The sequence below is a fragment of the Malaya genurostris genome, chromosome 3 (genome assembly GCF_030247185.1).
Source record: "Malaya genurostris strain Urasoe2022 chromosome 3, Malgen_1.1, whole genome shotgun sequence".
In the NCBI taxonomy this organism is placed as follows: Eukaryota; Metazoa; Arthropoda; class Insecta; order Diptera; family Culicidae; genus Malaya; species Malaya genurostris.
The window spans coordinates 225627281-225653887 of NC_080572.1; the positions used below are offsets into that span (position 1 = coordinate 225627281).

The following is a 26607-nucleotide window of genomic DNA, read 5'->3' on the forward strand; positions in this document are numbered from 1 at the left end:
CCGAAATGAACTATTTATCAAAAATTAACGAAAGATAGTTTAAAAATGTAGAATAAATTTTCTAAAATAAAACCTGTTGTACCTTGATGTAACACTTTAATTTTATTGCTGAATTTCTTCAAAAAATGCCGAGATTTGCATAGTCGAGTGCTCGGTACTCGCCTAAGTAAAATATATAATTATTAAGAAACTCGATAGTGTTAAATTGGTGAACTGTCAATTATTACCCAACTTGCCAGCAGCAATCTTACTGCCAGCTTGGCAGAAGTGAACAGGATTGAATCATGAATTGCCGAGTCATTAGTAATCGAACGTAGAAAGCATTTTTCTTTATTATTGCCTGAATAAAGTAGGGTAACGGCTCCCTATTTCATCTGAGCTCCTATTTCCATCTTATGCCTTCACCTCATTACTTTGAACATGAATAATATTTTACAACGACAATGCTATTGTCACACTTTCTCATTGGAAGAAATGGTTTTAAATTCTCCGGCGAACTCATTTTTTAAATTTAGGAAACAATTTCGTCTCAAGATGTGTAGTTCGTCATGTTTCTGAATACAGAGATGCCAGATATTTTCATAGAAAATATGTATCTGCTCTATCTGTTTTCACTAATAAAATGAATCAGTTCAAATTGGTTCAAAAATGTAATATAAATGTTTATCAGTGCTCATCATCGAATATTTTCACGATAGATTTCCATTTTAAAATTTTAAATTTAAAACGAAAGGTAACGAAAACGACCAAAAAAATTTTAAACGTCGATATGATTCCAAACTGTTTCTTAAAATATCGTGTGTTGTCTCGTAGTTGGCATTAGGCCCTTTTTAAGAAGAATTCTGACATTTTGAACCTGAGACTGTAGATAGTGCAATATTTTGGTTTTGATTGTTGTCGCCATTGTTAATTTTTGGGATGAATGAAGGACCAACGATAGGATGAATAAAAAACCTTTGAGATGAAATTAGGAGCACAGTAGTGAACATATCAAAAGTGTTTTTAGCTGAGGTAAGGTAACGTCCTTACAAATATGATGAGCCCTTTACTCTATCACAAAAAGAAAAAAACGGAGTATTTTGTTAATGTTTATTCTAATTCAGCATGCAAAAAGAAAAGAAAACCCCAAAAAAACATCAAAAATAAAGACAAATGTTTCTAGTGCTCCTCAACGCCTCTATCTATAAATAAGGAAATATTCATAAGTATATATGAAAATATATGAAAAAAATATATACGCAGATTTCCAAAGCGACACGGTTTTTTACGCGAATTTCCAAAGTTATGCCGTTTTTTTACGCGGAGTTCCGAATCTTTTAAGACAATGAAAGCTTTAATTTGAATCATGATTTGTGAACATCGGTTTAACCGTTGCTGGGAAATCGAAGTTAGTTACGGTTTTGGAGCTTTTGTTCACTATTATTGGTGGTTCTGGAAGCGGAAACTGGGGACTAGTAGTCCCAAAATAGGTTTATATACTTGTTAACTAACAAGATCTGCCAACTAGATGCATTTAGCAGTAAGTTTTATAAAAATGTTCACCTCGTTTCGCCATCGCTTGTGAAAAAATATTCAAGAAATTGAAAATTTTCACTAATCGCACTGTATTACCGGAGCCGGAAGTCAGATCTGGATCAAATTCTCAAGGACTTTTTGAAGAATTTCAAGACCTTCTATTTGCATCTTAGTTTGTAAAATCGGTTAAGAAATTTCCGAGAAAATTGATTGCTTATTTTCTCATAGATTTGCACATATTGCCTTGTAATCCCGAACCGGAAGTCGGAAAAAGATAAAATATATTCGTGAGTTATGGGACCATAAGACCTTTCATTAGAAGCCAAGTTTGTGAAAATCAGTCACGCTATTTCTGAGAAAAGTGAGGGACAATTTTCTTCATTTTTTGGTGCAGTCAATAGCGTCAATAGTTTTTCAATAGCGATCTATGGGACCATAAAACCTTTTATTTGAATCTGAGTTTGTGAAAATAGGTTCTGCCATCTCTGAGAAAATCGAGTGACATTATTTGTCACATACACACAGACAGACACACACATACATACATACACACAAAGTCATTTGCTCAGTTCGTCAAGCTAATGAGAATGGTATATGACATTCGGTCCTCCGAGCCTCGGTTAAAAAGTCGACTTTCACAGTGATTAAGAAGCCTTTCTATATGAGAAAGGCGAAAAATTTTTAGATTACATCTGATCTCTACGTTTCATGCATTTTTTAGACACTTGGCATCCAAACAAAATTCGATTTCGGAAATCTAAATTTTTTTAAATTCCTAAGTCGATCATAAAGAAAAATACTTTAAAGCAATGTGCATTAAATTTGCATTCAAAACGTAACTGAGCATTATTTTACAACAGCCTTCCGCCGTGCTATATATCGACATTCAATGCTATATTTTGGAGCTACGAAACATTAATAATAACTATGAGAGTAATAATCCTATAAGAGTTTAATAATCGCCCTTTTTAGCTTTATAATAGCATTGTAAAAACATGTGTAACTCCGTTGCATTTAATCAAATTTTACGCGAATTTTTTTAAGCTGAATTAATGTAAAGTTATAATTCGTCGTAATGATAATTTGCGAGGAATTTTTATTTATGTGAATTTAATAATCGACCAGTCCTTGAAATTTAGAACAATTCGATTGATCCCACACAAATCAGCAAAAAAATAACAGTTTGCCTTTCAGGAATAAGGCATCATCTATTTCCCATATTATGTTATAAATTTTGAGATCATTAGTAAATTAAGGCCGTGATACTTTTAGAACAAAAGTTACGATGCTATAATACAGCAAAAATATCAGTGGTCCGAGATGGCTTCCTTCATAAATTAAATAAACTTCGATTTCTCACTATACGGAGCCACCAACAACGCTTCTAGTGAGAAACCGTTGTACTGTTTTCCATTAGGTACTATCATAAATAAAATACATCTAGATTATCCAGTGTAATAGTAATGTAATTGAGTAAATGCTCCTAAAATGCATGTATAAAGTTGCCTGCGTATTTAACACAACCATAGTAGCATCATAAATCAAATAAACATAGATTTTCCAGTGTAATACTAATGTAGTTGAGCAACCCGTGACAGCAAAAGCACCGTCTGGTGGAGAATGGGTGCGTAAATGCTCCTAAAATGCATGCATAAAGTTGCCTGCCCATTTAACAAAACTACAGTAGCTAATGGAAAAAAGTACACCCGTTTCTCACTAGAGGTGCTGTTAGAGTCACCCTACAGTCGGAGATCTATGTTTATTTGATTTATGGTAGCATACATCAAGTGTACTTTTTTCCATTAGCTACTGTGATTGTGTGAAATGCGCAGGCGACTTTATACATGCATTTTAGGAGCATTTACGCACCTATTCTACACCAGACGGCGTATTTGGTGTCACGAGCAGCTCAATTACATTACCATTACACTGGAGAATCTAGATGTATTGCATTTATGCTTCCTTGTAGGATTCTTGATATACCCCCATGCTTATCAGATACACAATCACCGATTCTGACAGCTATTAAATATACTCATAATTGAGCAGTCACGTACCCAGAGGGGGGGCCCGAGGGGCCCTGGCCCCTCCCGAAATCAAAAACATATAATTATTTAAAATGTCTCAGACATGTGCTACAGAAATAACGAGACAGTAAACGTAACGAAATATCAGTTCCAGTGGAAAAGTTTAAAGTGTATGTTAAAAACAGCCGTAAAAGGCACACCGAGATTCAATAACATTATTTTTTAATCTTTGGGCCCCTCCCGAAATGAAATCCTGGTTACGGGCCTGTAATTGAGGACATATGGGCAAGACGATCATTCTTCAGGAGGCCTATCTAATTGGATTCGATTCTTAACTCTTTAAAAAGTTTTTCTGACTTAAATGGCTTCTGACATCTGGTTCAAAACCTTTGTAATAAATTCAATTAAAAAACAATTAGCAAACAATGCGTAAATTCGAGATGGAGATGGGGAATTGCAAATAAAAACTGTGTTAATTCACTTAGTAGTGTGATGATACTTTTCTCTGTGGTATTCTTGTAGACTGCTCAATGAATAGAAGTAGAGAAAGTTTAATAGGGCATAAACTAGCATAGACTACAAATCGAAACAGTTTTGATTTAATATTACAAGATTTTTTCCTGTTTTTTTGCAGTATCGATTTCAATTTATTTGGGCCGAAAGAACCATCTACAATGATTTTTGGAATCTGTAACACAAGTGGTTCTGCTTATCGCGATTCCCCCAACAAAGTAATTAAATTTGAGAGGTACTTATTCGGATTCAGAATCAATCAGTTGATCTCGCACCAATCTGCAAAATTCTCTAGTTGTCGTAGAAGAAATATAGCATCCTAAGTGTTAAGAATTTCAACATATATTTTTAGATCATTTGCAAACAATAAACGTCGACGAAAATTTACGTCGACAAAAATTCACGTCATTAAAGTGGAATAATCAAAGCAAAGCGGTTATACATTCATTTTGTGAAATTCTGTATAAAATGTTCAAAACGACGAATGTAACAATGAGACAATCTCTTTGTTTACTTTCTCTTTAGATTATTGCGAAATATTCTTGCTTTTTCGGGAATTTCTTCAATGCAGATTAAAAGGGGATAGCTTAAGTTATTATTATCTGTAAATACTTGGAAAGAAGGATTGCTAATAGTACCGTAATAATCGAAAGAGAAAGTAAACAAAGAGAATCTTTCATTGTTACATTCGTAGTTTTGAACATTTTATACAGAATTGGTCCCGGATTTGCCGTTCAATGCATAGAGCAGTGGTCGTACAAGCAAGTTGTCATATGGAGTCAGTAGGAACGTAGCACCAGCCATGCAATGATTCTGTACGCTATGATTCGGCTGCGACGTTTGTTGAAACAGAAGGTCTAATTCTACAAAAAGATTGTAATTCCAAGGCTTTGCATTTTAATGATCAAACTAAAAACTCAAACAATTTTGGTAAGTTCTGTACCATGTTAGCAAAGACATCATATTAACAAGATATCCAGCTCTCACATTTCCCGAACAAATCATTGGCAACATCCTTTTTTGCGAGCATGTCGCCCCCAGGCGAGCCCGCATCGAATCTTATACATAGAAGTAGGGGAGAAAAATGTCAAATTCGTGCGCGCCAAAATAGCAGGGTTGCGCACCCATACAATTGACATGATATGTTGAATGTGATGCCACAGACTAACAGACAGGACACTCAAATTAGATTCTTCAATCATTTTAACGGTCATTTCGAATATTCCTTTATTTGGGACAGTACTCACATGTGTCATGATGGCGCCACGTTACCCTATCAAAAACATCCTGTCTGTCATCTATACTGTGTTTGTTTTTTTCATTTACCATCAGAGTTGCCATTCATGCAGAATTACCTGTAATGTATTGATTTGTATACGTCCATGCGAATATCATGCAGGATACAGATTTAATACATATTGCCAAAACTATATACAGAATTATGCCTACTTCTCATCCTCCAAGGCAATACAAAATCGAACCCGTTTTGTTACAATATTTACTTGCTTCTGGTCTGCCGCCACTTAATTTCGGGTGAAAACTACCAACACAATAAAAAATAGTCTAGATGAACAACGTTGAGTCAAATAAATGGTTACCTTCCAACATCGCGAAAAAGTTAAATATATTATCAACGTAATCCAAAACTTTATTGTGACGATTCATTTTCAAAAATTTTGATGAAATCAGGCATCCCTGCAAGCAGCTGATCGGTGTTGACAAACGAGGGGAAACCAACTAGTAAAAAATCTTTTACGTAACACAAGGGGTGTACCGATAGTAAATAGTTCGCGCAGTACAATATAGGTGGAACTAGTGCATCACGAAAAATTGTTTTTATAAGAATTTACTCATACTGTCATGTCTGTTAGTCTGTGGTGATGCCGTGCGATGGCGTTGCTGAACTGAAGATTGACTTCGCTCCAAGCTGACAGGGTCTGATGTTAGACATGTTATCTTTTATCTTTCGATAGTTGTCTACATTTTTTTTATCTGATTCCTTGTATACCGGAAAAATAAAATCGGACTTCCAACGCGAAGGAAATACTCTTGTAGTAACAGTTAAAAAAAAATACTAACAAAGGGGTTCGATTACACCAGTACCCGGCGAACGACCATAATTAGACATAATTTTTATCTAATAACAATTATACACTATACAAAATAAGATTCCATGAATAAGAAAATTTCGAGCAGCATATGGTCATTACAGAAATTTCTGTTCATTCCAGAACAAAACATCTAGTCAACTGTATTTAAAATTGTAATTTGAAAGTCGCATTTGCGTATTTGTTGAATTGAAAGGGACATAAAGGTATTTTAGTAACTTCAAGATAATAAAAGTAGTTAATAATGTTTATTAATGAATAGCGGAGTTTGTAAATTCATTTTATTATAAAAAATTGCTTTAACGATTTATGTGAAAAGAATACGGTAAAAGTAAATTCTACACAATCAATTTTTGATCTGCTCATAATACTAACAATATCTAAACTGTTATCAAGTACTGAACATTGCCTGTTAGCTTTGAAAGCGACGGATTATTCAAGCAAAATCACAGCTGCATGGACAGTGTCAAAGAATACTAAATTCTGCCTTGATCCATCGGACAGTTTCCTTCGTTTTGCAGACACCACTTCGGTTGCAAGCTTTCTGCAGCAATGCCGTTCTCAACCAGTCTTTCTCGATGGATCAACATTCGTGAGTCAGCCTGTTCCCAACCGCTGCGAGGATCAGTCCAGAGCCGTTCGGCCAACGCACTTAATCTTGGCCACAAACGGGCATCCAATGTCAATTGATCGGCTTGCTCTGTCCATAAAGCGCCTTCAGCTCCCAGAACCTGTGAAGAGTAGGGTCCACTCATCAGTTTGAGGTCGTTATTGTAAACTTTCTGCCAGCCGATGTATGGTGAACACCAATTGTTACCACCCGTAACCCATCCAGCAAATCCACAGTCCAGGTAAAGAGCGTCATAGTTGGAAATGATCACACGAAAACCTTTCTCTAAGAGCTTCGTTAGCTTAGGGTCAGAGCCAGTGGTCCAGATTTGAATTATGTATCGATTTTTGTCAAGATACTTGTCTACATAGGGATCTTCCGTAAGATGGCTTGTCCACATCACTATTGGCCTTTTATCTCCTGTGGTTTTATCAAGTCGTGCTAGTGCATTACTCTGGAAATAATTCCACAACTTCAGGAAGTCTGCTTCCTCCAGGCCCCATCCTTTCGATTGCATCCATTGTTGAATTTCAACGCTTGAGTTCCAGCAACTTAATGATACTTCATCTCCTCCCATGTGAAATACGTCTGACTTACTGAACATATCATTCATTTCGCGATAGATATCTTCCAGTACATCGTAGACCTTATCTTTGGTAGGATCCAACTGGCCGCACGGTGGTTCCACACAGTATTTAACCCATGGTTGAAAGTTGAAACAGCTGGTGAGATTTGTTTTCTCCCATCCTTCGCCAACATGTGCCGGAGCATCCAGTTCCGGAATGACACGAATTCCACGCGCCAAAGCGTAATTGACTATATCAGCTACATTCTCGTCCGAGTAGATCTCTTTGTGTGAGTAGGCGCCGTACGTATGCAGAAGCGGTTGAGACTTTATGACTAATGGGAAACTTTGCGAGTCAGTAATATGCCAATGGAAGACGTTCATTTTAACCATCGCCAATGCATCGATCGTCCTTTTGATAGATTTCAAATCGACATAGTTTCTCGAAGTGTCTAATGATATTCCACGATGTGGAAACATTGGAGCATCTTGGATTTCTACATCTGCCACAACTTGCAATTCATTCCGCAAATCATCAAATACGATCAACTGCGCTAAGGTTTCCAGAGCATGTCTAGCTCCGAAATAGTTTTTCGCGTCAATCTTTACCGACACATCTCCTGCATCCGTCCCAGTTATGGCTAACTTATAACTCTCGTCTGTTCCATGGTTCAGTACAAGCGAATCTGTATCAACGGTCACTCTTACTACCATATGCTTTCCTCCGGATTTCAACTGCTCGCCAGAAGCTTTATTCATCAACTGGGACCGGAACCGCTCGACGCTAGTGTCCCAGTTCTTACTTAATGCTTCATATGATTTATCCCACTGGTATTCAATATCGTACCCATTAATATGGATCAAATTGTTCCCCAAACGGTACTCGCCGGTCGGACGGGGCCACAGCGTACCGAATATCTCGTTACAGTAGAGACGACATACCGACAGGCTAACCGCCTTCTGCAGTGCATCATTGGCATCCAGAGCAACTTTTTCGCAACGACTGTCTACACATCGGTAGCCCCATACCGGGTTGCTGAAAAATAGAAAGGACGGTTATTAGTATCCAGACAGATAAGAATTGCGCTGTGAATAAGCACATAAAATAAATGAATTGCCTACTTTCCTAGCCTATTTCGTGTAAACTGAAGTAATGGTTCCATATAAGTTATGAAGCTTGACGGAACTAATGAACGAAAACGTTCTAGATTGAAGAAATATAATACATCAAACCTTTCCGGGCTGATTACTCCTGGTTTTGAGTACACAATTCCCAAGTATATTACAGTAATAACGATCGCTGTGAGCGATATAACTAGAATGCTGGTTTTCAGTAAGGAAGATTTCATTGCGTATCAAAATTAGATTTCCATTTACTACCAGCAGTGCATTCAGATGAACGACTCAAGTGCCAAATAAAGCTTATTCGCCACCATTATCACACTCTTACTAGTTTACGACCGATACCTAGTAGCTTAGATATAGCAAACATAAACAAAGAATCCTAATCACGAGCTGAAAGTGTAATCTGACTGCTACAGGCATTGGAGCCAATACTACACTAACAGATTTGGTTCCCAATGGCGAATATATAAAAAAACATACGGTGTGACAAGAACGCATAAGGAAACAGAAACATGTGCATTTAATCCAATTGTAAACGGGTTGCACTATGCAAAACTAAACTTCTTAAGAATGGTCTGTAGAATAATCGCTCCTGTGTACTGGTCAGTCATGACGAATCATTACGTTTAGTTCAAAAATTATCGGAAAGTGCAGTGTGGTTTCTCTTTATTTAGATAAAATATGTATAAAACGATTTTTAATGCATCATCGTACAGTTCCAAAATAGAGCTGTTGTACCGATTGTCATCTCGTTAGTAGAGTTGTACTCTAATAATATCCATAACGTATGAGATGTTCAACCATTACTGTTCGTCCATGATAATCTGCATATCTCCACAAGTCACCATAATTTACAGTTTCCAACTACAACTCATTCTCGAACAACACGTCGTTGTCGTTACTTGTTTCGCGTTCGAGCATTTACAAACATTGGTCTAAATGAACGATTTTCGATATTCAGAAGTGTAAAGATTCGTGTTAGTGTTATTCGTATTCACGTCATTCAATTATGTCTCTGACATTACCCACCCACTTTTTTATATATGTGATGACTACTGAAGTTGTTACTCTATATAGATGAAAACTTGTGTTCACTCTTTGGCAATACTATTTGAGATTGTAATGTGTCTAAATTGTATTTTTACTTATCTTACCTTTCCGAGTGCTGTGCCCATGCTGCTGCGACTATCAAGCTTGCGAAGACCAAAATAGCTCCTGATAAACGTACCTTCATCTCGACATTCGTGTGAGATATTCCTAAAAAGATATGGGACCTCCTGTTATTAGAGCACAGTCCAAATTGATTTTAATTAGTGTTATCAACTTGTCCGAATGTTTGAAATGACTAGCAAAGGTGTGTATTATGATCGGTCTTTAAGACTGATATCGATCAATCACAACGTGTATCGCGATTTGCATGTTCAAATCATTTTGCTGAATCAGAAAGTTGGTGCTGAAACTGTGGAAAGGTGTGCAACGAAAGGGAGGAAACAATTATTGAACACCATCGATAGGCGACATTATGCCCTTTCGTAGCAAGTAGGGTGCAGCTGATCATTTAAGGCTGACACCATATTGAAGCTTTTCCTTGGTAGGGATGTTCATTTCAACTTTATCAATTTAAATTACTAACATAATCTATATTCGAAAGTCCGGCCTTTTTATAAAACTGTTAAATCCCATGAAACTAATATATTTAGTTCAAGATGCTAGTTTTTTTTACACTTTAGTACTAACATTCGAATTTGGCTAATTAATTTAGTAAGTATTCATATAATTTTAAATATGTGATTCAAGTGTTCCAAAAAACAAAACTGTGGGTAAAATGGTGTAATTACAATATATTAAGGATGAAAAAGTTTTACTTTATTAAATCATAATCTTTTACCTTGTTCAGGAATTGTAAAATTTGTTTTTTTTTAAACTGACATCGAATTAGAATACTCATGTAATTCTTGTTTGTTACGCCCACATTCTAAAATACGTTAGGATTTCGTTTGTTTAGCCATCGGTACGTACCCATTAACTGGTTCTTTTCGTGAGTCACAAAAATTCCGACCAATTTTTACTTTCTTCTTCAACGGCGGCCAATGAACTGCTTGAAGTTGCTGTCTTGTCTGCTATAAAAGCGTGTCGATTCGATGACAATCGTTTCACGGACTGTTGTGGGCGCACTTTGTTCGGCTCATATTTATGCGCAAGTTGTTTGCCGATTTCTTCGTTGTCTTTTTTTTTATTATTTACCGTGTCAATGTTATCGATTACTTTGAAAATTTGAGAACGATTAAGTTTGAGTGATCAATGGACATTCGAGGACTTTATTTACACTTTACCATCGAATAATTAAAACAGGAACAAAATTTTAGTATCACAGATAAAACTGGTTAAACTACTTGACATATAAAGCTGTTCATTTGAAATAGAAGAAGTTAAAACCAGGAATATGTGAATTCTACTTTCAGTCTGTTCAAATAATAATTAGTTAAATTATACTGCACACTATGAAGGCGAATGGGATAACAAATCCTGTTCCGAAAGCCTTGTTTGTTTACATCATGATACTGCAGAGCAGAGATGCCAGATCAAATTTATAAATGTTAGCAAAATGTTAAATGCTTCTAGGAAAGTGCTCCATTTTGTAGGTTCACAGAGCCAACAAAAACAGCTGAATTAGTTTCAGAAGTATATAACTTATGTTAACAGGCTGAATTAAACTTTAAAAAACTGCAGAATTAATGATAAATCTTTCTAAATCCGAATCCTTTCAAAGAAATTTGCAAATTTTCAGACAAATCTCCAAACTTGGCATCTCTGCTGAGTACCGTTGTGAGTGCCATTTGCATATCAAGTTCAAAGAGAATAAAATAAAAGAGAGCCAAATGGGATTCTAAGGACATTTTCAGGAGAGTTCTAGTTCTAGATGCTGAATTTATGTCAGTTTTAAAATTTAAATCTAAAGAATTATTACAAAATAAATTGGCAGCCCCAGCTGTGTTTTATCTGTGTTTCAAATATAGAAAAAATAGAACGGCTGCGTATACTAGTTTTATATTTGACAGTAGAACTGTTCGAATGAATAAAACTAAAACTGCTTGCTGAGGGCATATTCAGTAGTGTTTTAGTTCTAGATTCATAATTTGTGCCAGTTACAAAATTTAAATCTGGATTTTAAAACAAGAAAAACTGGCAGCCCCAGCAGTGTTTTACTCGTGTTTCAAATATACAAAAAATAGAACGGCATCGTAGACCAGTTTTAAATTTGACAGTAGAACTGGTCGAATAAATAAAACTAAAACGAATTGCTGGGGATACGTTTGTTTCAGTTTCATTTACATTATAGACCACCCATATGAATCTTGCAGCTGCTGAATTTGCTCTGAGGATACGTTTATTTCAGTTTCAATTATATTATAGACCACCCACATGAATCGTGCAGCTGCGGAATTTGCTCTAATCGACCAACTGTAATATACACTGATAATTTTTTTAGCAGAGAGTATAAGCAAATACAAATAATAATACCCCTAAGTCCCATACAAACGAATCTCCAATGTCCAGCATGAACAAGCAAGCCTAGCCAATATTTCCCTTTCATTGTGATAGTTTGAAAATGTGGAAGGAGTTCGTTTCTGGCAACGCTCTATGCTAGTTGCTACGGTGCAAAACAAACTTGTTTGTTTATGTTTATCGCTGCTGTTCTCTATTTTTCAAACCTCGAATATTAACAATAACCTATCTCATTCCGTACATTATTAGAAAATCGATTAGTTCACTTACAATTCAAAATTTTTCTGAAACGTAGCACAACCGAGTAGTTATAAAACATGATGTTTCTGCTGGGTTTTTATCAGGTTTGAGGATAGGAATTACTTTAGCGTTTTTCCATTTTTTTTGGGAAGTAAGCTAATGAAAAACACTTGTTGAAAATTTTAACCAGGAGTCTCAAGGCAACATCTGGAAGATTTTTAATAAGAATAAGAATCATTACCAGGAGCCTTCATGTTTTTAAGTTTCCTAATAATTGATTTAATTTCATCAAAATTCGTCTCAATAATGTCATCTTGTGATAACACTTGGGTTGAAATATGATCATATTTCAGTGAGACTTCATTTTCAATAGGACTTACAACGTTCAAATTAAAATTGTGGACGCTCTCGAACTGCTGAGCAAGTTTTTGAGCTTTTTCGCCATTTGTAAGAAGTATTTGATTTCCTTCCTTGAGTGCAGGAATTGGTTTCTGAGTTTTCTTAAGAACCTTAGAAAGTTTCCAGAAAGGTTTAGAATATGGTTTAATTTGTTCAACTTCTTTAGCGAAATTTTCATTTCGCAAATGAGTAAATCTATGTTTAATTTCTTTTTGTAAATCCTTAACTATGTTTTTCATAGCAGGATCACGAGAACGTTGGTATTGTCGTCGACGAACATTCTTCAACCGAATGAGCAGTTGAAGATTGTCATCGATGATAGGAGAATTTAATTTAGTTTGAGCTTTGGGAACAGAAAGATTTCTAACTTCGATAATATAATGATCAATTGCTGTGTTGATGTCCGCATAATTGTCTAAAATAGTTTCATGATCCACATGATTTTCAATGTGAGATCTGTAATCCAACCAATTAGCTCTATGATAGTTGAATATAGAACGAATTGGATAAATTAAAGCTTCGTTGGAAGATCTCGCTTGTTAATTTGTTTTCGTATTTTTTACTATAATAAACAGTAACTATGGTGAACTTGTTCTTACTCTTCAGCGTTGCTAGTTTTAAAGAAAATTCGTTAAAGTACATTGTCACTCTGACAGTGTGTCATGACAGTGTACCGCACGATGCAAAATGTGTCCTTGAAAATTTGTCGAAGCATTCCGTATTATGATTTGTATTTGGTATAGGCCCTCATTTGAGGAACTTGAAAACATTTATTGAAAAAGAGGTAGTTCCTTTCAATTTGAAAGGGACATTGTTTCAATTAGGAGAGCGACATTGTTGAAATGAATATATGCTCATACAACTGGAATTTGCTAGCTGGATTATGAATACACTCCATCTATCGTATTAGCGTATTGAGTTCGCTGATCGAAATGACTGATATTTTCCAGGATTAAATTTTTTGCTGTTTTCTTAATAATAGTACACTGAAGTCTTTTTTATGCGAGTTTACCTACCGCATAAAAAAACCGCACAAAAAACCGCACAAAAAACCGCATAACTCTGAAAATTCGCATAAAAAACCGCATAACTCTGTAACTTTGCATAAAAAAAAAACGCATAACTCTGAAAATTTGCATGAAAAACCGCATAACTCTGAAAATTCGCATTAAAAAACCGCATAACTCTGAAACTTCGCATTAAAAAAAACCGCATAACTCATAAAAAAGTCGCATAAAAAGAACTAGTGTATCGCCTCAGATTTGTGAACCTTTTCATTATAATTTGTAAAGGCCTTTATTATCACCACTGGGTTGGCGGTTCAATTCATAGGGCGTTGGTTTTACAAGCCAGTTGTCGTGCACTCAGGCAAAAAATATATGGAATTTCATAATGATTTCGTATGGTTTTTAGCCACAAGAATATCGTAAGCGAATAATAAGACCGCCTTATGAAATCACGAAAATTGGAATTCCAATAAAACGCCTTATGAAATTCATACGAACTTTTTAGGAATATTGTGCGAAATTTCTATAACAAACATAACTTCTCTCATATATTGTGGAGTTCATAAGTTGTTCGTATGAAAACTATTATAGTGATAGATGAAATGTATGTTGCAGAGGTATATTGTTCATATTAATCTTATGAAATTATGATTTTGGTGATTTTTGATGCATCATAAGATTTGCCTTATGATTTTTACTACTCAATTTGCTTGAGTGTGTGTTTGAGCCTCTACCTGAAAGGATGCAATAGTATATGTTATTTGGTTTTCATTTTCGTATAATGTTTACTAGTTTACTATATCGGTTTGATTGGTTCTTTTCGGCAAGCATTAACTGGGAAAAACGAAAGATATGAAATGAAAAGTCGGATAGGTATTCTAGATTAGATCAGTTATAAATTTAGAACGAAAAAGCAAGCCTAAGGAGGCTCATATAAGCATGATCAGAAAAATGAAATAAATGTTACTTTCTAATTGAGGGGTCAAACACTAAATTCGAGTCCCCAAGTATGGTTGTGTAACAAGTGTAGTTCTTTATACACTATGATACTGACACCGGAAAAATACAATTCAAATCTTTCCGCCGAGATCCGATCACGCGATTCCGTGTCAGTAGTAAGAGAATAATAATCGCATGATCTTGGCGCGAAGATTTGAACTGCCATCTCTGCCTATTGCATCTACACGATCTTTGAACATAACAGTTTCGACTACTCAAATCAGTAAACTGGAATAATATTGCAATATTTATGTATGAGTTTGAGTATTATTACATACATACATTAGAGTAAGTGTTTAGTTTTCGAATATTTGGGTGAAAATAAAAAACCTTCAACCGCGTCGTCCTGCCATTCTCGGAACATTCTTATCGAATTTAAAACTGCTAGAATAAATTTTCATTGTCGTATCGAGAGTCGGCTTTTGAGACCATGAATCATCAATCATAGATGTTTTCTACATCAATTTTGTGGTTTCAATTAAGCTAAGTGAGAAGTCCTACAGAAGTATATTAAAATTATTAAATTTTGACCCAAACCGAACAAAATGGAACGGTTTAGAATCACTTGTTTGCGTTTCCCATTTAAAAGAATGAAGAATGACTTTACCTATGGATTCCTTGTACATAAACCTAAAACAAGAATTTCTTTATTTTGAACGCAAGGAACTCAAATTTCGTGATACATTTTGAAGAAAATATTTTTTTATTAGATTTCCGTTTGAGCTGTTAGTAGAATATTGTCACTAGTACTGTTGTGGTACGTTTTTGAGACATACTCAAATTTTTTTAGCTTCGTCCCTGTACTCAATAATGAGTAGATAGTTTAGTTAAGTTTAGACTACGTGCACTTTTTATGAAACTGAATGGCGTATCAGTCATTTTGAATTATGTTCAATGAGGGTGTGTGCAATATTATAAGTGTTGCATAAATAATGCAAACTTTGCGTCTGCTTAGTGGTTTGAATTGAACTGCTAGGCGGAGATGGCAGTTCAATTTGAACTGCTTTAAGCACTGTTGAGCCGAAGTGTTTTTCAATTGGAGCAAGCTCCAACCAGCGAATATCGTACTAACGAGCACTCCAACCAACGAATACCTTAAACTAACTGTGTTAGATATCATCAAACGTTTAAGAATATGATTTGGAAAATATGTAGAATAGTTTATTACACTGTTCAAATGGTACTTTTACAAGCGGGATACTACGAACTGTTTTGTACCTTAGAGACGTTGCTAGAAGTAGATTAGATTATATTAGATGCCTTTTATTTTACCCCAATTTCAACTATTTTGGGATTGTTAGAAATACATTGTAATCAATTATGTCCCTTTTCCCTAATCTCCATAAGTTTGATTACAAGTGTATTTGGAGCTCTAATTCATTGAGCTGAGTGATCGGTGGCGGAGGATTTTTTTTCTAATCGGATTTTCAAAAAAAATATATGGAGATGATGCAACAATATTTGATTATTTTCCATTGGTATCTAAACAATTATTTAATTAATTAGATTGCATTTGATACTTCCGTAGATCCGTAAAAATACCGAAATCCGTAGTATTGGCATCGCTGATTGTAAATCTTTTCAGTGTATCATCGCGGTAACTCACAACTCAATTCAAGAAACCGCCAGCCTATAGTATATCAATTTCTATATATATTGTTTTGACAGCTTACATTTATTCAGCAATCGAGTCTAAAAATTTGTTAGATTTGAGCATACATTTTACTTGTACAGGAATTATTTTTATTTAACAAATTAAGTTCAATATGGATCCTGCATTACTCCGAGAGCGTGAGGCCTTCAAGCGACGGGCTATGGCTACGCCAACGTAAGTACAAAAACCAGTTATTAACGTGTAAAATGAATTGATTTACTGATCATTGTTTGATTTGATTGAATAGTAGTACGTCCAAAATGTATTTTAAAATAGATTCGCATTGTTACAAATTTTAGCGTCGAGAAGAAGGCCCGTACTGAACCAAGCTATGGAATCCCAAAAGACGTCAAGAAACCGCGTCCGTCGATTGCTCCACCAAAGATGGATGCCAGCAAGTAAGTGACTTAATTGTTCGATAGTAATAATTCTTCAACATTCATATTTCTTAGCTACAAAACTATGTCTGGGAGCTCACAGTACCGCTTCGGTGTTCTTGCAAAGATAGTGAAGCATATGCGGTCTCGTCACCAGGAAGGAGAAGATCATCCTCTTACTTTGGAAGACATCCTGGACGAAACCAATCAACTGGATATCGGTTCCAGTGTGAAAAGTTGGCTTCAAACAGAAGCACTTAGAAATAATCCAAAAATAGAAGTAACTCCTGATGGACGGTACGTGTTTAAGGCTGTCTTTCGAATTAAGGACGGGAAGAGCTTGATGCGTTTACTTAAGCAGCATGATTTAAAGGGTTTGGGAGGTGTACTACTAGACGACGTGCAAGAATCACTACCACACTGTGAAAAAGTTCTGAAAAATCGGGCCTCAGAAATAGTTTTTATCACTCGGCCGAACGACAAAAAGAAAGTACTTTTCTACAATGATCGAACAGCGAACTTCCACATTGACGAGGATTTTCAAAAGCTATGGCGTGCTGTAACTGTGGATGCCATGGATGATGCCAAAATTGATGAGTATCTAGAGAAGCAGGGCATCCGTTCAATGCAGGACCATGGCCCGAAAAAGCCAATGATTCCGAAACGGAAGAAGGTGCAGGCGAAGAAACGGCAATTCAAAAAGCCCCGGGATAACGAACATTTGGCCGATGTTTTGGAAACTTATGAGGACAACACTTTGACACAGTCGAATGCAGTGCAGGAAGTGAAGCAGAGTAACTGAGGTGGGTTTGAATTATTTGGGCTCGTTTTTGGAATAAAATTGATTATAACTATTTATTGTTTTTTTTTGTATAATCAACATTAACGACTACTTCGGTTCAGTGAAAACGCCTAATGTATCCCAGCCAAAAAGATTTAGAAATCTACACAGTTTTTTGTTCCCTACCGATAAAGTATTAAACTTAATTCGTTAAAAGACAGCTGCAACAGGTGATATTAGGGTCCCAGTTTAAGCATATTGATATATCACATGTTGATATTCAGTCGAAATCAATAGCGTCTCGTCCTCGTGGGTATCTCGTGCAACCTGTCAATTTAAAGGAATTAATTGCATCCTTGTTCACCTTTAACCCTTTTAAAAAATGAGCGATTTCAATCAATTCCAATCCAAACTAAATTTTCCAGGGGAAAAAATTGTAAATCTGTGTCCAATGTGCCGGAGTTCTACTTGTCGGGCTACCGGACGTAGCGAAATTCTGCCGAGCCGCACGTATATTCTTTAAATGTTTATTTGACAAGTGACAATCCAAAAGATATGTAATTTAAGAACAATTCGAATTTCCGTGACGAGTATTAAGACGTTACTAATTTTTACATATTTTTTGCAAATCAAAGAAGCGGTAAGTATATATGAAAGTGATACCTTATGATCAAAAAAGAACCGGAATTTTCATTTTAAAATTCCCGCCCTTGTCCAATCGGTAAACTTTTATTCTCTCAACATTGGTAACACTTTTATACACATTCTGTCAAATTTTGACGCATATCGTACGATTAGTTTTTGTTAGGCGTCTATACAAAGAAGTTGAAAAATTTTCGTGTGGCGATTTTTATAATGGATAAAAATTTAGAACAACATGCGTGCATCAAATTTGGTGTTGCAAATGGATTTAAGTGTTCCGAAACGTTGAAAATGTTAGAAAAGGCCTTCGGTGAATCGTGTCTAGGAAAAACACAGGCATACGAGTGGTATAAACGCTTCAAAAGTGGTCGTGCAAGCTTGGATCATGATGAGATCGCTGGCCGCCCAACAACATCTGTTACTGAAGAAAACATTGAATCGGCGAAGCAAATTGTGTTGCAAAATCGTTCTGTACCGATTAGAGAGATTGCTGTGTTGTTGGGCATCTCTTATGGATCAGCCGAACACATTTTAACTGATGCTTTGGGTTTGAAACGCGTCGCTTCTCGGCTGGTGCTAAAAAAGCTGAATTTCATTCAAAACCAGCGTCGTGTTGATGTGGCCAAAGAGATGATTTCAAACGCAGATAGTGACCCCACATTCATCGAATGCATCATAACTGGTGATGAGGTGTGGATCTATGAATATGACGTCAAAACCGCACAACAATCGACCGAATGACGCTTAGAAGGCAAGCCGTTGTTCTAAATTTTCATCCATTATAAAAATCTCCACACGAAAATATTTCAACTTCTTTGTATAGACGCCAAACAAAAACTAATCGTACGATATGCGTCTAAATTTGACAGAATGTGTATAAAAGTGTTGCCAACGTTGAAAGAATAAAAGTTTACCGATTGGACAAGCGCGGGAGTTTTAAAATAAAAATTGCAGTTCTTTTTTTATCATAAGGTATAAGTATGCATCCCTAGTAAAAACGCAAGATATCCAGCTTTCACATTGACAACATGTTTTTCTGCAAGCATTGCGCCCTCAAGCGAGTCCGCATCGAATCTCGTACTTAGAAGCAGGGGAGAGAAATGTCAAATTCGTGCGCGCCATAACAGTGCAGTACCCATATCATTGACATCGAGCTACAGAATGCAAAATTTCGTTTTCGATCGAAACAATACGATTCGAACGAAATACAGAATCGGGGTGGATATGTTGAATGTGATACCGTGCGATGGTGTTGCTGAACTGAAGATTGATTTCGCTCCAAGCTGACAGGGTCTGTTATATGTACATAGGATGAAACCATAAATAAAATAAACCTAGATTCCCCAGTGTAATAGTACTGTAGTTGAGCAACCCGTGACACCAAAAGCGCCGTCTGGTGTTGAATGGGTGCGTAAATGCTCCTAAAATGCACGTACAAAGTTGCCTGCGAATTTAACACAACCAAAGTAGCTAATAAAAAAAAGTACACCCGTTTCTCACTTGAAGCGCTGTCAGTGTCACCGTACGAAATTGAATGTTACACGAACATCGACTAAAATGAATAGAGTCATCACATAAGATTTACGTGAATTGATCAAACGTCAAACAATCTACGTGAATTTCCAGTGTGAAAAACTCGATTTTGAAAATGGCGAACAGTGGCCCTCAAAGTGTGAGTAGTGTAAATATTTGCGAGAAATGTTATTTAATTACAGTTTTCAAATGCCAGTCCATTAAAACCTACGTGAAAAGTAGGGTGAAAAATATTCACATAACTTTTCACGTAACTATAACATGATGATTATTTTGAGTGTACATTCTAGAAGTATTAATTCAGCTGTTTTTCAAAGAACGGCGAATCTAACATTGACAGCAAATGGAGAAAATCATCGATGAATGTTTCGACTTCGGTTTCAAATCGTGTTTAGAAATTATCGTATATTCTCTGATCAATTTATGATTAGTCGATGAATTGTTAGTTTATTTTCAAAAGGCACGCAAATGTTACCACTTTCCTTCTATATCCATTGAATAAATCAACATAAAAAGAGTTTCGCCCTTTTTCGATTTGTTTACTTTTATACTTCCTGTGTGAATTATAAAGATACGCCCTTGCGCATTTTTCACGAAATTGACTGGTTTTCGCTACTAAGACAAATCTGTGAGTAGTTTTATTGTCTCTTTTACTATTTCCAGTAATAAAAGGTTCGGTAACTATCTAAAATAAAGAAAATAAATAGTTTCGCCCTTCCTTACCAGCAATTGAAATATCGCCCTGTTTGTTGGCATGGAACACGGAGGGCGAAACTTGCGTAAACAAATGGAATGACAGTTTCGCCTTTTATAGTTCTTGGTATTACCAAGATTGAGATTTTTGTAGAATACGAATTTTTAGACAAAATTGTAGGATTTTGAAGCATTTATTGGTAGGAGAGAGAACCTCGATTTGTTTACTTTTGTAAGATACGTCCTTCTTTGAAAAACAGCTGAATTGATGTTACGGGCTGCTCAATTACATGACTTTTATACTGGGAAATCTAGATGTATTTTATATACGACGAAACACTACAAGATATAGTCCTTCGGGTTTGTTCGAATTGTTGACGTAAGAATTACACAACTATTGTCAAAATTACTGTTAATTTCTGATAGGCGGTTCTGTATTCTAAATGGCTGTATGGATTTTTGTAACAGTACAATATTAATCTGAAACTTAATCAAGTTTAGTTTTTCAGGAAAAAATATTTTTTCGATTAGCAGCCCTTACACGTGACAATATTATTGTCAATCCAAAGTATTGTCAATACCGTCAATCCAATTGACTTGGTAACTGGAGTCCGCATTTTTCGAGAAAATCAAGCGTTTGGAGCTTCAAATATTGCAAATGAATATTGAAATATAGAGATAAGAGATTATTGCACATATTTAACAGTTTCTCTCTGGAGAGAAAGTATTGTTGGATTGATGAGCAGTTTTGATTTTTTTGACAATATTTTCGTCAATCCAATGAAGTTTCCATTACACGATCAAAAGTATTGTCAATACTCCTTGTATTGACAATAATATTGTCTCGTGTAAGGGCAGCTATTAACTAACTGTACAGCAAATTTTTACCAATTCCATTATGTTTTGGCGCACCGTGGATGTTGACACCCGAGGCGGTCGTCTCACTCTCACTGCTGCTCTGGCCTATAAACCTACTGTTCAGTTCATATCGCTCTGAACCGACACCCTTCACAGCTAAACGTCGAATGAGTCCAGCAAACACTATTTTTTCACTATTTCTAGAATATTTACGTAGCAAACGTGATATGTAAAATGATTACAGCAAATAATTGAGCACAGAAAAACTTGTTAGAAAATTAAATCTGGATTTATTTCGAAACGCTTCAAATGTGTTAGCTTTGCCGAATATCATCCTGATCAGTATGGTGATGAAAGACGTAGTCCTACGTCGAAAATTCTTGTATCGGATTGGTGGTTAGCAGATTTTGTCTCGTAGTATACGTATCTTCTGAAATGCCAAGAGAAGAACAATTGGCTTTTATTTACCGATTTTACCGTTTGACCAAAGACCTAAGTTAAAGCAAAAACCAAACCAAAACCAAGCGATTTTGTCAAATTTTATTGTAAATATACGAACGTTTTAATGTAATATCCGTACTCAGCGGAGCGCGAGCAGGGTTTTTCACAAGGTTCAGAACCATTCGTAGTCGATAGCTAATCTATTATTCTTGAGCGATAATTTAAGCTAGAACGATCATATACCAATCAAAGTTTCTACGAACAACAGCAGATTTATTGATAAATCATCTAATTTTATATGATTTGGGGAGTATTCTTCTTCTGTTTACTAATAATGAATACTAACAGATAACCGAAAACAACTATTGGCATATGCTTAGTGTCGTCGGGTTGCCAGAATATTCATTTTTCAACATTTCGGAACTACCACGACGAAACAAAAAAATAAGCTGTCATTTTGTGAACCAAAAATACTGATGTTTTTGTATGAGACCTAGGGCTCAGCTAAGAATGAAACACTAGCGTACGAGTTAAGGATGTTCCTCGATATGAAATAAATATATTTTCCTAACTCAGTTTTTGTTTGTTATATACTTTACAACGCTTATTGAATAGCATTAATTTATTCAATATGAGGAAGATCTCTACTATGCCGCTATTTAGAACATAATGATAAGTTTTAACATGAGAAAAAAATATATATTTTATTGTGTATGTTTGCTATAATAAGAGTCCGTCATGCTACGTTAACCTGCGAAGGTAGCAGCGTACTTCGATATCTTTTCCAAGTCACTAGTGTAAATTACTGCGCAAGCCTTCACAATACATCCATCACTCATGAAAATCGACGGTCACAGACGATGCGCGCAGTAAAAAGTAAAAGCGGCATGCATGCGCAAGGGTAACTCGTTTCAGCACTTCCACCGTACCGGCATTTGACACACTATAAACAAGCTATTTTTTTCTTTCAGCACAACTATGTGCCGCTTTTCATCACAAATGTTTCTGCTTTGCAACAAAATCGCCATTCGCAGTGACCATTAACAGTTCACTAGTGCGCAGAGAGCCGTCAGCTTCCAAGCATGGCAAGTTCGGAAAGTTTCAGTGTTGATAAATGTCCTGCCGAGTACAAACCGTACAGTTGTCATCTAGCAGATAGGGATCGACAGCTGGCTAAAGTCGAGCTCGGAGAAGATGACGCGATTCGGGAACAAAGTGTGCAGCAAATGCGCGATTGGATCGCACGTCATCCTCACATCCGGAAGTGCCGTACGGATCCTGTGTTTTTGCTGAGATTCTTGAGAGCTCGTAAGTTCAATCTGCCAGATGCGTGTGAAATGTTGGAACGGTACCTGTCCATGCGGCAGGTGTTCAAGATATGGTACGAGAACCTGGATCCTGCAGATAAATATATGAAACAACTGGTCGTAACCGAGGGAGCGCTACCGCTGGGATTGGATGAACGAGGTCGAATGGTGGCACTGGTCAAGGTACGAAACTTCGATCCGACCAAGTACAGTTGTTTCCACCTGGGTCGGTTTACCCATATGGCATTGGAGGCATTTTATGACGATGAACAGGTTCAGATTGGTGGTGGTGTGGCCATTATTGATTGTGAGGGTGCCGCAATGGCTCATTTCACACTGTTTAAGCTATCCGATATTAGGAATTTCATGGAACATCTGAAAGTTGCGCTCCCAGTGCGCGTCCAGGAGATACACGTGATCGGACTTCCTCGAATCGGTGCTGCCCTCGGAGAACTCATTCTTAGTTTCGCTAGTGCCGAGATGAAGCGTAGAATTCATGTGAGTTGAAGTTTGTGTTTAGTTTGCTGGAGATAAGCATGAATGATGCTATGTTTATTTATTACCGTTAGTTTCACGCAACCTTAGCCGACGCCTTGAAGTTATTGGAACAATCACTATTGCCGATGGAATACGGAGGAGTTCAGGATGCTAGGGACATCACTGACAGACTGCGCCGACGTTTGGATGATGCGAGGAAGACTTTGCTGCTGTTGGATGAAATGGAAATAGATGTTGCGCCATACGCAGGGTTCTGGAACCAAAGCAATGATGAAGATGTGGAATTCGGAATGGAGATTGACTGATTTGAGCGATTAATTCTTGAATCATTTTGCTATAAGTTAAGACGAATCCTGCTGTTTAGAGTACCTTAGCCCTGAAGGTATGTAGTCAATTTCTGTTTGGTGCTTTATTTTTGGTGTTGAGTAAAAATATTCGCAATGCAATTGAACTGAAAATAATGATGTATGTGTTATAGCTATTCTGTACAAAGTAAAAAAAAATACAATTGCGATTTTTAATTGAGTTTTATGTTTTAATGATAAATAGCGAAAAATATACGATTATTATTATTATGCTTTCATGTTTTTTTTTTTTGGAAATTACACGATGTAGCAATCGGAAATTCTAACCTAAAACACTAACAAACTAATTTTCTACTTGAAAGAAAAATTACACATGCTTAAGGAGCAAAACACTTTGCAAGCGTATGAGTATTGTCAACAATGTGTGCGCAGAATCAAATTCCTGCGCTTTTTTCCTGGTTTTAATCAATAAATCTCCCATATGGTTGAAAAATAAACAAATCAGTTAATTCTGCTTAGAATAGCAATTCAAAAACCTGTTTTAATCCACTTAGTGAAGTAATGATACCTTTCTCATATCTCACATATTTTCATATATATAAGTTTGTGGTATTCTTAAAAATATTTTTTTTTATTCTTAAAAAACCAAAAAAGGTTTGTCGACAAACTAGTATAACCTACAGAGTGAAACAGTACTCAGGTCGGTTATGCCATCTCTGAGGAAACGAAAAGAGGTACTTCCGAAACCGGACTTTGGGAACTGGTATAAGCGAAGTTGGTTCGAGAAAAGCGACTGGGATCCATTTTTTAGTCTATGGCTATTATCTTCGGTCGTTCATCAAAAACCCAATAACAAGGAAAGCTAACTTAATGTTTGGCCGTTTACTAACAATGACTACCGATAGTTTTGAAGCAAGTTTAGACATTGTTTTATTTTTATTTTATTGTTTGGATGTCTATTGACAATTGCTGCCGATTGGAATAGTTTCGAGGCAAGTTAAGAATTGTTTTACGTGTTTTGTTTCGCCGCTTCAAGTGACGGTATCCAATATTTAACAAACTTCACCATATAATTCTGGAATATGGAAAGTTTCATATGGGACAGTGAGACCTTTCATTTGAATCTAAGTTTGTTGAAATCGGTCACGCCATCTCTGATAAAAGTGAGGAAGCAATTCGAAATAATTTTTTTTTACTAATCACCCTGTAACTCCGGAACCGGAATTCAGATCAAAATAAAATTCAGGAACTTTGTATAGGACAATTATACCTTTCATTTGAATCTAAGTTTGTGAGAATCGGTTTAGCTGGCTCTGAAAAGGTTAGTGTACTTATTTTCTTTTTTTTTTGCAAATATCACCCTGTAAGTCGGATTCAAATAAATTCAGGAACTTTATGTGAGGTTACAAAAACTTCCATTGTAATCTGAGTTCATGAAAATCGGTCCAGCCATCTCCGAATAGGGTAAGTGGAAAAAAAGTTACATACATACATACACACACATACAGAAATTTTGCGTACTCGACGAACTGAGTCGAATGGTATGTGATACTCGGCCCTCCGGGCCTCTATATGAGAAAGGCAACAAGCAAAAATCTTAGTCTAAAGCTTTTACTGTTCTTTCTGTAAACTGCACGAGAAAAATTATTTCAGTTTCAGCTTACTTACACTAACACATTTGATTAGCAACGAACACATTCCTACATGGATTTGCTCTTGCAGACATTATTGCGAAGTAAAGATTTACGTACCTTCTATTTGTAATCCCACAAAATAGGAATCTTTCATTTAACACGCGAAATGCAATGGATATGGAAGGTTGTCGTAAAACTATTTTTTCGGAAAACTGCAAATATTTAGTTAGTTTATTTTGTGTAGCGTTATCTAATACAAACGCTTTGAGGCGGTGTTGTTAAATTTTTTATCAGGGAATTTAAATCTACATTCATAAAATATAAGCAATTTTCCAGCAAACATTGATGAAAAATTGATCAAAACTGATATTTCATCCAAAAAGTCAGACTTCACATTCGTTTGAGATAAAATTTTTGCTAAAAAGATTATTTTAAGCTTTTATAAACTGGTTGACCTACATATATAAATACATAAGTCTATGACATACGTACCAAATAAAATGTACGAAATACACAAATTACCAACCCAAGTAATCATGATTTACATTTGATCCTTAAGGAAAACAGATTTAATACGTGACAAATTTCCCGTCATACCCGCGCTCATACCTAGTAACGTTATCTATGTTTCGTTTAACTTGTTTGCAGCGATTTGTATGGACATTTGAAGCTATCCGAAAAAGCAATTAGGGGTAAGTAATGGCAATATAGGTATACTTTGATATGTAAGATAAGAACAAAAAAGACCACGCCATATGAGATTAAGAGATTAGAACGTGTTTCAAATACAATGTTTTTCGTGTTGTGAACTTGAGCGACCATCGCTGGTTGCTACTGCGTTACTGATCGGGATTAGCTGAAATTGTACAGAGTATTTCTAGATGATCAGATCTGGGACTGGCAAATCATCCTTCAATGTCCTTCTGGTTAGCATAGAGTTTGTTGATCAGTACCGACGTCAACCAGGTCCAAATGTAGATCGTCTAAGGAATGGAAAGGGATGTTAGTCCAATACTTGTTGTTGCAAGAGGCCATATATATGCGCACTTCACAAGTGTCAAGGGAGAAGAATATTTGATAATATATACTTCAGTAATCGCAGCATTCGCGCGTAATTTATTATGTTCCGGTTTCAAGATGCTCGGATACACCACAAAACTCACGGATTTCCCAAAAGAACGTAACGTTTCAACAATATCCGATACTGAAGGTTCGGAAAGTCTTGATTCACAGTTTTTATTCGTGAAATCTGAAGGAAAGTTTTAAGTG

General features: G+C 36.1%; 3 protein-coding genes across 8 annotated transcripts; 2 read left to right on the forward strand and 1 right to left on the reverse strand.

The window, feature by feature from the left end:
• Positions 1-6406: 6406 nt before the first annotated feature.
• On the reverse strand, positions 6407-11025 carry LOC131435578 (chitooligosaccharidolytic beta-N-acetylglucosaminidase-like). 6 transcript variants are annotated; one of them, XM_058603617.1, is made up of 4 exons: positions 10797-11025; positions 10483-10727; positions 9618-9720; positions 6407-8374 (listed from the first exon to the last, which is right to left on the reverse strand). In XM_058603617.1, exons 2-4 carry the CDS (start codon positions 10484-10486, stop codon positions 6640-6642), a joined length of 1842 nt encoding a protein of 613 aa, XP_058459600.1. In that variant the 5' UTR covers positions 10487-10727; positions 10797-11025; the 3' UTR covers positions 6407-6639. The 6 variants fall into 6 exon arrangements, with proteins under 6 accessions (XP_058459600.1, XP_058459601.1, XP_058459599.1 ...); XM_058603618.1 differs by having other exon boundaries at positions 10790-11025; XM_058603616.1 differs by having other exon boundaries at positions 10483-11025.
• LOC131435580 (general transcription factor IIE subunit 2) lies at positions 9089-17500 on the forward strand. Its single transcript, XM_058603621.1, has 4 exons — positions 9089-9214; positions 16350-16443; positions 16569-16667; positions 16722-17500. The coding sequence occupies exons 2-4, from the start codon at positions 16382-16384 to the stop codon at positions 17446-17448; spliced, it is 888 nt and encodes a 295-aa protein (XP_058459604.1). The 5' UTR covers positions 9089-9214; positions 16350-16381; the 3' UTR covers positions 17449-17500.
• Positions 17501-22296: 4796 nt separating this feature from the next.
• On the forward strand, positions 22297-23974 carry LOC131438315 (clavesin-2-like). The gene is made up of 3 exons (XM_058608231.1): positions 22297-22495; positions 22566-23399; positions 23471-23974. The coding sequence occupies exons 2-3, from the start codon at positions 22677-22679 to the stop codon at positions 23702-23704; spliced, it is 957 nt and encodes a 318-aa protein (XP_058464214.1). The 5' UTR covers positions 22297-22495; positions 22566-22676; the 3' UTR covers positions 23705-23974.
• Positions 23975-26607: the final 2633 nt, after the last annotated feature.

What these genes read in the sequence shown, in the direction of transcription:
- LOC131435578 (XM_058603614.1), bottom strand. Translation starts at nt 8,687, where the DNA reads ATGAAATCTTCCTTACTGAAAACCAGCATTCTAGTTATATCGCTCACA. An exon ending in ACACGAAATAGGCTAGGAAA is followed by an intron (nt 8,375 to 8,460) that starts GTAGGCAATTCA and finishes TCTATTTTTCAG; the next exon opens with CAACCCGGTATGGGGCTACC.
- LOC131435580 (XM_058603621.1), top strand. Translation starts at nt 16,382, where the DNA reads ATGGATCCTGCATTACTCCGAGAGCGTGAGGCCTTCAAGCGACGGGCT. An exon ending in CGGGCTATGGCTACGCCAAC is followed by an intron (nt 16,444 to 16,568) that starts GTAAGTACAAAA and finishes TACAAATTTTAG; the next exon opens with CGTCGAGAAGAAGGCCCGTA. An exon ending in CCAAAGATGGATGCCAGCAA is followed by an intron (nt 16,668 to 16,721) that starts GTAAGTGACTTA and finishes CATATTTCTTAG; the next exon opens with CTACAAAACTATGTCTGGGA.
- LOC131438315 (XM_058608231.1), top strand. Translation starts at nt 22,677, where the DNA reads ATGGCAAGTTCGGAAAGTTTCAGTGTTGATAAATGTCCTGCCGAGTAC. An exon ending in AGATGAAGCGTAGAATTCAT is followed by an intron (nt 23,400 to 23,470) that starts GTGAGTTGAAGT and finishes TATTACCGTTAG; the next exon opens with TTTCACGCAACCTTAGCCGA.